General features: G+C 44.7%; 1 protein-coding gene across 3 annotated transcripts in view; it reads left to right on the top strand.

The window, feature by feature from the left end:
- The first annotated feature begins 47 nt into the window (after positions 1–47).
- SARDH (sarcosine dehydrogenase) overlaps positions 48–11198 on the top strand; it is a 117964-nt gene continuing 106813 nt past the window's right edge. Inside the window, exons 1-4 of one of the 3 annotated variants that reach the window (XM_033962030.1) lie at positions 48–224; positions 5489–5574; positions 6843–6948; positions 8626–8947. In XM_033962030.1, coding sequence (XP_033817921.1) covers positions 6922–6948; positions 8626–8947 — 349 coding nt within the window. In that variant the 5' untranslated portion in view covers positions 48–224; positions 5489–5574; positions 6843–6921. The remainder of the gene's footprint in view (positions 225–5488; positions 5575–6842; positions 6949–8625; positions 8948–11198) is intronic. The other 2 variants (XM_033962031.1, XM_033962032.1) reach the window with 2 other exon arrangements.

The raw sequence follows: 11198 nt of genomic DNA, 5'->3' as shown, positions 1-11198 counted from the left end.
TTCACCGTTACTGTGCCTTTAAACACTGCCCCTCTTCCTCGTCCCAGGGACTCTCAGCAAATCAGCTGACAGCATGCTGCCACCTCCCTCCTCCTCTCCAGTGTTAGGCAGGCTGACTGCTCAGGCCGGAAAGTGGAAAAAGTATTGGAAGCTTCTTGAGATCTGTCTCGGGACGTTTGTGTCTGTTCCTCAAGTAAGAGACAGAAGATAATCTGGATCATAGGGTGAGTTAAATGAAAAACAAGTTGTGCTCTCTCAAGATCGATCCACAGCTTGCATATGTTGCCTAGTTTAATAAAATTTAAATATGGGCTGGTTTACAGACAAGCTTCTGCATTACGGTTGGTAACTGGCTCTAGATTTTCGGGATGAATTAATCCAATCTTATTTGTACCCCTTTATATGCAGCAACACTTTGTTCAGAGATTTTCCTATTGCATTCCCTAAGAAAACCAAAACGAACGTCTCTGCATGCAGTAGAATAAAATCAGGATTGGATCAACCCGGTCTGAAAAGCTATGATCAGTTGTTAACCCTATAGCTGCTGTTGTTGTGATCTAATATTCAGGGAAGCTATAAAAACACAGTGGACTGAATCCTGTATATTGTGCCTAAAAAGTCAGCGCTAAACACCCCTCACTTAAATACTATTCTATGAACAGCACCCAAAATTAGACACGGTTAATAGAATAGCACTTATGCCCAGGAGCTGCGCCTGAAGACCATTGGTGCAAAACTTCACACCTAAAGTTATTCATAGATGCCCCTTATTCTATAATTTTGTGCGTAACTTTCAGGACTGTCCCCAATCACCCATAACCCTTCCATTTCCATGTTCCCTGTTTTGGTGCCTCATCTACACCTTTCATCTTATCCTGCATGGATTATTGCAATATATTATACTAGTATTTAAGCCCGTTACATTAACGGGTGCTAGTAAAGCCTCCTTCCCTCAGCCCCAGCTCCAAACCAATTTTACCCCCCCCCCCCCGCAGCCCCCTTCTCCCCCAGCCCAGTAGCACCTCTTCCCTGCTCCCCCTGTCCCTCTTCCTTGCTCCCCCGGTCCAATAGCACCTCTTCCCTGCTCCCTGTCCCTCTTCCTTGCTCTCCCGGCCCAGTAGCACCTCTTCCCTGCTCCCCCTGTCCCTCTTCCTTGCTCCCCTGGTCAATAGCACCTCTTCCCTGCTCCCCGTCCCGTACGTCAGAGGAAACGTTCCACTGAGGTGCTGTGCGGCCTGCGAAGTTTAGTAGGGCCGGCCACGATCCTCACTGGAGCTGTGCCCGACCCTCAGCGGCTCAAAGCCCTCCTCCGGCAGCCACCGCCAGCACCGCTGCACGAAGCCCTCCTCCCGCCAGCCGCTGCCAGCGTCGCTGCACAAAGCCCTCCTCCCTGCAGCCCCCGCCAGCACCGCTCCGCACCGCCTCCTCAAGCCGCCGAATATGGCCAGTTTCCTCCAGCGGTTGGTGAGTGAGGGCGGGAGGAGGGGAGTGGCCAGAATGTTCCCTGCTGCTAGGTTCTAAAATGGAACATGGCCACGGATCACACACCACAGCGGCAGGGATCACGCTGTTTTCAAAGCGCATGCGCCGGTAAGCTTTTATTATATAGGATAGTACGTGGGGCTTGTCTGTAAAAACCTATTTCGACTGCAGCGTGTGGCGAATTCAGCAATTCACTTGCTGAAAAATCTAGTCTACTATGACCCCCATCTTCTCAGCATTACACTGCTTCTGAATAGGCAGCCAATGAGTAGCAGTTATCTTTAAGGTCCTAGTACCAGTCTTTAAAACCTTCTTAAAAATGGTTCCAGGCTACATAGCTGACAAATTACCAATCTATGTGCAAAGCAGACCTTTATGGTCACAGGAGGAGAAATGGTTGTATGTACCCCACAGGAAGATCTCTTCTTCTAGAGCAGAGGTATCAGACTGAGGCCCGCAGGCAAAATCTGGCCCACAGTGTAATTATATTTGGCCCACGAGAAAATACCAAATGTCTACTAGAGCTGGTCCACTGGGTATGTCAATGTAGAACAGCTATACTATCTTCATGATGGATGTCAGTTGTTTTTAGACATTTCACTTTTATTTATTTATTATTTTTAATCGGGTTTTAATTCATCATGTGACCATCGATATTTTTTTTTTTGTGTGCTACTTTTTGCTTATGATTACAATTGTGACTAAGGCACTTGTCATGTGACCCCTTTTTTAAATTGCCAGGGTTTTTCGATCCAGTTTTACTTTCGGTTTACTCAGCTCAGAGCGCTACTAAGTAAGAGCCACCATGGCTTTATTTCATTCTTCCTTTTTATTTTTAACGTGCACATAGTTATTTTAAGTTATCTTAAGTTTCCATAAAATGTTAGCTGATGGTTTTTATGTTTTCTATAGTCTATTGACACACTTCAATGTTTGTTAGTGCAGGACAGCTACACTTTTTCCACGCTCTGCAGCAGAGACTTTTTATTTATGCATTTTTAAACCTTTCTGCATTTAACCATTTTGTTGTTATTTATTTTTCACTATTTATATTATTTATTTTTTGTTGGGTTTTAGTTTATTATGTGCCCGCAATGCTTCTTTGGCCACTTTTATGTTTACACTCTTTTAATTTCTTTTGCCGAACCTTGTCCTTAAACATGGTTGCGACCATAGCACTTGTTTTGGTTGGCCCGCGACCTTGTCCAAGTTTTTAATTTTGGCCCACTGTGTATTTGAGTTTGACACCCCTATTCTAGAGATTGCCCACAGACGTGTCTACACACACTTCCTGCCCAAATTTTGGAATCAAATCCCATCTTCCATTAGATCATTGGATGGACTCCTGAACTTCAGAAAAGCTGTAAAAACATATGGGGTCTTTTACTAGAATATAATGGGCGGGTTAGCATTTAGCGTGTACTAAATCAACTAGCGCGCTTTAGTAAAAGACCCCCCATATCTTTTTGCAAACCAGCAGACCACAAAATAACCTTTGACTTGATTTGCACTATATGAGGGGATGTTGAAAGTTCTCAGCTAAACCAACTAACTTCCTAAATTCTGAGTGTTATTTTGCTACTGTAGCTGAAAAGAGTGTTTATCTTATTTCGTTAAGGGCCAATTTGCAGAAACAAAATTCTGTTTTTAACATTGTTTCAGATCGTTGATTGAACCATATCCTTCTTGGTTGGGTTGAGAACTTTTCATCACCCCCTCAATACATTGGATTATACAGTACAGTATTACAAAAACAATAAGTAGTAGTCGGTAATGTTTCATGGAACATGGTCAAATAATTTGACTATTACCTTTTCTTTGCTCTTATGAGAAAACAAATAAAGCCTTCCCACCCCTTCCTCTGCCACTGAAGTGCAAGCATAAGAAAAAAACATGCTGAGTCAGATCAAGGTTCATCGAGTCCAGTATCCTGTTTCTGACAGTGGCTAGTCTGGGTCACAAGTACCCGACATTAAATCCCAAAAGATAAATCTATTTTTCATAACTCATGTCCAGGTATGAACAATGGCTCCACCAGGACTAATATATTTTATGGACTTTTCTTCCAGAAACTTGTATAAACCTCTTTTGAACTCCACTATGTTAGTCACCTTGATCACAATCACAGATAGCATAGCTGGTTTTAAGGTTTGGACAATTTCCTGGAGGAAAAGTCCATAGTCTGTTATTGAGAAAGACATGGGGGATCGGTTTGCTGGATCGGTAGCATGGAATATTGCTACTCCTTGGGTTTTGGCCAGGTACTAGTGACTTGGATTGGCCCCACCATGAGAATGGGCTACTGGGCTTTATGGGCCATTGGTCTGACCCAGTAAGGCTATTCTTATGTTCTTAATAGGATGAAATATTTTTTCACTCAGAGAATAGTTAAGCTCTGGAATGCATTGCTAGAGGATTTGGTAAGAGCAGTTAATGTATCTGGTTTTAAAAAAGGTTTGGACAAGTTCTTAGAGGAAAAGTCTATAGTTTGTTATTGAGACAGACATGGTGAAAGCCACTTCTTGCCGTGGATTGGTGGCTTGGACTGCTGCTACTATTTAGATTTTTGCCAGATACTTGTGACTTGGATTGGCCTCTGAGAAGATGCGATATTGGGCTAGATGTACGCTACTGTGCCTTGACGCAATAGGAATCTCGGGAAAGGTAATGAAATGGTTCCAAGAATTCCTAACAAACAGATCCTAACGAGTAACCAGCAATTGAAATTACTCAAACCCATGGAAAAACCCATCAGGGGTGCCCCAAGGCTCCCCTCTATCACCCACATTATTCAACATCTACCTCGCATCCTTAGGTCACCAACTACAAAAATTAAACTTAAAGCACTATATATACGCAGATGATATATCCATTCTAATCCCCTTAAATGACATCACAAATGAAACTATAGATAACCTCTCACACACAATGATAGAAATCGAAAAATGGACCACCAGCTTCAAACTAAAACTAAACACAGAGAAAACAAAAGTCTTTTTGGCAAGCCTCAATGACAAAATAACGAAAACATCATTAAAAATAAACGGCCATGAATATCCAATCTCCAAAACCATAAAAATACTGGGTATCACTCTAGATACTCACTTAACCATGGCTGACCACACAAACCTACTGGTGAAGAAATGCTTTTGCACGCTGTGGAAACTAAGGACTATTAAAAAATACTTTGACACAACATCCTTTAGATTACTGGTGCAGTCGCTGATCCTATCTACCCTACATTACTGCAACATCGCCTACCTGGGTATCCTCCAAAAAACGGTACAAAAATTAAGATTAGTGTAAAACACTGCAGTTCGCTTGATCTTCGGACTGAGCAAAAAAGACCACATTAGCCCCTATTACAAAAAATTGCACTGGCTACCAGTGGAGGCGTGAATACTGTTCAAATTTGCATGTATCTGTTTCAAACAAGTCTGGGGCCTAGCACCTTCCTACCTGCAAACACACTTCACTCTACACAACCCCACACGAACACCCAGAAACAAAAATATCTTTGCATACCCAAAGATCACAGGCTGCAAATACAAATCCTTCCTAGACAGAACCTTCATGTTCCAAGCAAACAGACAGCCATTCTGGCTGGGAAACCACATAAATAAAGCCAGACAGACCTACAACATATTCCGAAAATCAATTAATACCGCTCTATTTGACAAATTCCTTGCCTAATCAGATGACCTCTCTCAGGTATTCTTTCCCCTTATAACTCCAGTGTATTATGTAACATCTTTCTTCTCTCATGTATTCTTTCCCCATGTTTCTCCAATTTATTATGTAACATCCTTCTTCTCACATTTTGTAATTCGCTGAATGTCCAGCCTTCTTTCTATGTGAACCGCCTAGAAGCCACTTTGACTATGGCGGTATAGAAAAGTAAAGTTATTATTATTATTAATCTGACCCAGAAAGACTATTCTTATGTTCTTACACCTGCTCTCTATGGCCAAGTGTTCCTCATTTTCCCATTCTCTGTTAAATGCAGTGGTCAGGACTGATGCCCAACTATTTTCTAAAGACAGAAAAAGAGATTCTGCTGAAGCTGGGAAAGACCCTGTGTTACTGAGACAGGTTGGTAGTGTCTGCAATTAGCATGCATCCAGATTAGTCTTTCTTTAATCCCAACCTGTTTTAAAGACCCTAAAGTTTGGGACCTATAAAAAGGAGGTGGTCAGAAGCTGATCTTGCAAAAGGAAGCACCCCAATCCTTCTATTTCTATTACTTGCCCAGATGTGCTTAGTGAAGGCAAAACACTGATACGAACTGCTATTACTGAGCTTATGTGAACCATGTCAGCAAGATGAACCCTGCCATAGAAATCGCTCCCCTCCCTCCTCAGATATAAAAAGGTATCAGAGGAGCACCCCTAGGAGCGGCACCTGGAGCAGACTGCCTCACTCCCTCCCTTGGTACGCCACTGCCTGAGAAAGGGGATTTAGGTCTCCAAAAGTTAGTAAAAAATGTATTAAAATTTATCAATATAGCTACAATACTACATTATTCCAAGGCAGCAAAAAATGTTTTTCTATCTTTTGTCATTTCTGGTGTCTGTTTTCCTCATCTGCTCTTCACTGCCCTCTTTCTCTGTCCCTTCAATTTTTCTCTTTCTGTCTTCCTCCCCATGCTCTGGCATCTCTCTCTCTCTTCTCCTTTTCTTCCCTCCTTCCCACCCCAACTCACCCCATAGTCTGGCATCTGCTTCCCTTTTCCTATGCCCTGGGATCTCTATCCTCTCCTTCCCTTCCATTTCTCCCTCTGCCTCCATGCTCTGGCATCACCTTTTCTTCCTTCGTTCTTTTCCCTCCCTCCCTTCCTATGGTCTGGCATATTTCTTTCCTCTCCTCTCCCTTCCCTGGTCTTCCTTCTCCCTCCCTCTCCCCAATCGGATGCACCATTTATGTCCCCTCCCCCTCCCTCCCTCTCTGTCACCCCTCAGTCGGCAGTGTAACATTCAGAACTCACTGCTCTTGCCGGCATCGGTCCTTCCTCTCTTCCAGGTCCCACCTACTTCCTGTTTCTGCAAAGGTAGGACCCAGCAGAGAAGAAGGCCTGACGCCAGCAGAGCAGCAAATTCTGAATGCTGCCGGAAGACATTTCTGGAGTCAGACCATGATGCCAGCCCTTGCTCGGAGCACCCTCTTATGGGCTGCTCCCATTGTGGTGTCCCCACCTCCACCCTTGGTATGCCACTGTTTCCTGGTAGCCATAAATGATCTGACAGCATATTAACACTCCTCTCCTAAAGCAACTTTAAATTGACAGGGGGGCTAGTTATCTTCAAAGAGTGGATCAATGCCACTAAACACAGCAGATTCATGTTAACCTTGTTGACTTTAAGTGCTGCAGGATTCTTCCAGAGCTTTGATTGAATTTCAAGAGAGAAAACAGCAAGAACCTAGATCTTTCTTCTTTCAGTCATGAGCCTGTTTTCTGAGCAGACGAGGGTAAGTCTGTGCTGAGATTATCTTGGTCCATATCACATGAGGCCATCAGCAAACCCATGCAACAAATTTTAGGAATTACCCAAAGCAGTGGATACCAAGGCAGGAATAAGGTGCATTGGCAGTGTTGTATGTGTGTTTTTTGAGATGGGACTGAGGCTTTCTATACTGAAATAGCTGGAGTACCGTGGGGAAGGAACAACATGCATTGGCATACGATTGCTTTATATGTAGCTGTAGTCATAATTCCCCACTTGCCTTTTGCATAAAAATGTAGGAATTTTAGGACAAGATTTTCAGCAGCAGTGATGACAAGTGGCTTAATTTAAACTCTCCCAGCTATGGTATATTTGCAGTCTTGGAAATATAACCAGCTATTATCCTGATGCTGCCACAGTGACTAGCTTCTTTTGCTGGTTTGCCATGTAAGGGGACAGAAACAACTGGGAGATTAAGGGGGTCAAACCCTCCTAAACCCCAGTGGAGTGCTGCTCAATAGCAGCTGTGTGCCAAATTCTAAACATGCTCAGTAGCAGACTTAACTCCTGATGTTGATCTTTTAGGGCAAATCTTTCCTCCAGGAACTTGTCCAAACCTTCTTTAAAACCAGCTACATTAACTGTTCTCACCACATCCTCTGGCAACGCATTCCAGAGCTTAACTATGAGCTTGATTAAATAAATGGAACCCAAAGTTTAGGCACCAGGATGATCCGTGCTAAGCTAGTATTTTCAGTCTAAAGCAGGGGCATCCGATCTTTTGGTTTCCCTGGGCTGCATTGGCCGAAAATTTTTTTTCTGGGGCCGCGCAAATGCTGCACCAATACAGAGGAGGGAGCCAGCAAGACGGTTAACACCCTAGGGCAGCGGAGGAAAACACTGCATCGCCCTTGACCGAGGCCGCACAAAATACTTCACGGGGCCGCAGGTTGGACACCCCTGGTCTAAAGGATATTCTACACAGAGCGTCCTTTAGAGAATACTAACTTTGTGAGCATTTTGGCCCATATTCCATAAATGGCGCCTTACTTACCAGCACCTAAGTTAAAAGTTATTTTAAAAGAAATTTCAAAGCGCCTACCTTTGCCTAAAAAAAATGGCGCCAGAATCATGCCTATGGAGGCACTTTATGACGCCTAACGCCACATGAACGGTAGGTGCTGGAATGTGGGCTTTGAAAACCCTGGCCTACATTTACGGCTCTTACCTTTCCTGAAGACGCAGTTATCTAAATGGTGCCGTCTCATGATTGACACATAATCGGCAGCTGCCAAAAATGGCACTTACACCTGCCAAAGGCTGGTAATTAACTAATGGCAGTTAGGTGAAGTGCAGGTATTGTATAATACTATTGTATAATACCGTGCCCAAATTTTGGGAGCACCACTGACCCGCTCATGCCCCTCCCATGGCCATGTCCCCTTTGGAGTTTCATGCTATGAAATTTAGGCACTTATGTTTTAGGGCATAGGGCAGATCCACATGTAACTCCTAATTATTGCCAATTAAATAATTGTTAGTGCCTAATTAAGTAATTCATTTACATGCAGATCTGGGATCTACAGGAAGACCTCCACAAAATCTAGAATAAGCTATGCATATTTGTGCAGAGTGCTGATATGAATCTGTAGATATCAAGCAGTGAGGAGAGATAGATTGATATTGTTTTTCTTTTCTACAGATCATTATGATGTTTGTGAGCACTGCTATGCGATGCCCTGGCTCCTGCGTGCATTCTCTCTTTGGCCAAAGCCTCCGCTGCTTCAGCAGCACTGCTGCGCCAACAACCGAGAAGAGTGTCCCTTACATCAGAACTCTCAAGGAAGAACCTCCTCAGGAGAAAGGGCCAAGCAAACCCCTCCCAAAAGTTGCGGATGTGGTCGTTATTGGTGGAGGCAGCTTAGGCTGTCAAACCACCTATCACTTAGCTAAGATGGGAATGTCTAATGTTCTGTTACTGGAAAGAGATCGTTTAACATCAGGAACAACATGGCACACTGCAGGTGAGAGGCGGCCAGAAGGAGATAGAAGAGAATAATGGTTCAGATAGACTTAAATCCAGTGATTTAATCCAGTGATTGGATGCTGCTCTTCAGATTGGGGGGGGATGCATTATGAATTGCAACCTTGTTACCTTGATTTTATGGATGCAGGACAGTAATGAAAAAATTATGTCCTTAATAAATAGCTGTCCTTACTGTGCAGGCAGCTTTCACAGCCTTGTGGGAGTGGACTCAGCTGTCTTCTGTGACCCTTAGCCAAGGACTATCATGCACTATGGGCTTTTATTTAGGAAGTGGGAACATCCCCTAGTACGGGGGTCGGCAACCTGCGGCTCCAGAGCCGCATGCGGCTCTTTTCCACCTTTGCTGCGGCTCCGGTAGTGTGTCACGCAGGGATGCAGCTTACAAGTCCGGCGTCGCGGCGGGAAATAGCCATGCTGAGCAGTGAGCTCAGCACATACACAGATGAAAGCCTTGCTTGCTGATTGGTCCGGCGGCCCCGCCCCGCCGTGCCGCCGGACCAATCAGCAAGCAAGGCTTTCATCTGTGTAGTGCTGAGCTCACTGCTCAGCATGGCTATTTCCCGCCGCGACGCTGGACTTGTAAGGTGCACGCCTGAAAAAGAAATCATCCTGGCCGGGGTCGGTGTCATGCTCCGGAGATCTACAACCTTCCTATCTCCCTCTCCCTTCTACCTGCTTCCGGCCACATCCCCTGCTCCGCGGCTCTCTTCGGCAACTCAGCAGCAGCGATCGACACAAGCTTCTGACGTCGGGGCCTACCCTCTGCGAGTCCCGCTTGTTTCAACTTCCTTTTTCCACAAAGGCGGGACTCGTAGAGGGAAGGCCTCGATGTCGGCAGCTTGTCTTGATCACCGCTGCTGACGAGTTGCTGAAGAGAGCCGCGGAGCAGGGGGGTGTTGCCAGGTGCAAGTAGAAGGGAGAGGGCCAGATGCAGGACTCATGGGTGAGGGAGCAGAAGAGAGAGAGAAAGAGAGAGGTGAGGGAAACAAAAGGAAATATTTCATACTGGGCTGGGCCGGAGTGGAGGGAGGGTGGAAAGATTCTAGCTACAGGGTGCAGTAACAAAGGAAAAGGGGGGAAAGCTGAAAATGGAGATAGTGACACAAAGAAGAGAAAGGGTAAGCAGGACCTACTGAATAAGGATAGAGATACAGAGGGAACATGAAGAGGAGGTGAAATAGAGACATAGAAGTAATACTGAAAAAGTGTGTGTGTGTGGGGGGGAGATAAAGACATTGAAAGGGCAAATGGTGAACATGGGGTAAAGACAAGGACAGAGACAAATGAAGATTCTGAAAAAGTGGTGAGATAGGGATATAGGTGAGATGGACACAAAGAAGGGTGATGCTGGAAAATAGGTGGAATGGTAATTCTGACAGACACAGAAGGGAAATGCTGGATCAAGGAGAGATGGGGCTCAGGCTGGATGGAATGAGGAGAAATGCCTTGTTGGCCCGGAACTTCCTCTCCTACGTCAGAATTGACGTCAGGGAGCGGAATGCTGGTCAGCGCAACAGTTCTGCAGGGAAAGCTTGGGACGGCGGTGGCTTGGGGGCTGTTCCCCGATTGCGGTGGCAGCAAACCGAGTGGCTTGGGGGACGGCACGGAGACAGAAAGAAGGGGGAACAGGGAGACAGAAAGAAAAAGTTGGGGGAGAGAATGAGGTCTGGAGGAGAGGAAACATACAGGAGGCTGAAAGAAAGGAAGAAAGATTGGATGCACAGTCAGAAGAAGAAAGTGCAACCAGAGACTCATGAAATCACCAAATAGCAAAGGTAGGAAAAATGATTTTATTTTCAATTTAGTGATCCTGTATATAGCATTAAGATAAGAAACAATATATGCAGTGTTAGATTTGTTTTATAATGGTTTTGCGGCTCCAAGTTTTTTTTTCTTTTCGAAAACAGGTCCAAGTGGCTCTTTATGTCTTAAAGGTTGCAGACCCTTGCCCTAGTAGTTGTGAATGACACTGTAGCCGTAGTAGAGGCTGGTTCTGATTGAGTTGGAAGTCCAAAGGAGCAGATGGGAGCAGTTGGATGCTTTTGGATGTTTAGGTGTCATTACTGTACAGGAGTAACATAGTAGGTGACGGCAAATAAAAACCCAAATGGTCCATCTAGTCTGCCCAATCTGATTCAATCTAGAAATTTGTTGGTTTTTTTTTTCTTCTCCTTAGCTATTTCTGGGCAAGAATCTAAAGCTCTGCCCAGTACTGTTCTTAGGTTCCA

Source organism: Geotrypetes seraphini, chromosome 10, assembly GCF_902459505.1.
Source record: "Geotrypetes seraphini chromosome 10, aGeoSer1.1, whole genome shotgun sequence".
Taxonomy (NCBI): domain Eukaryota; kingdom Metazoa; phylum Chordata; class Amphibia; order Gymnophiona; family Dermophiidae; genus Geotrypetes; species Geotrypetes seraphini.
The sequence above is the reverse complement of the archived record's forward strand: the minus strand, read 5'-3'. Positions and strand labels throughout refer to the sequence as shown.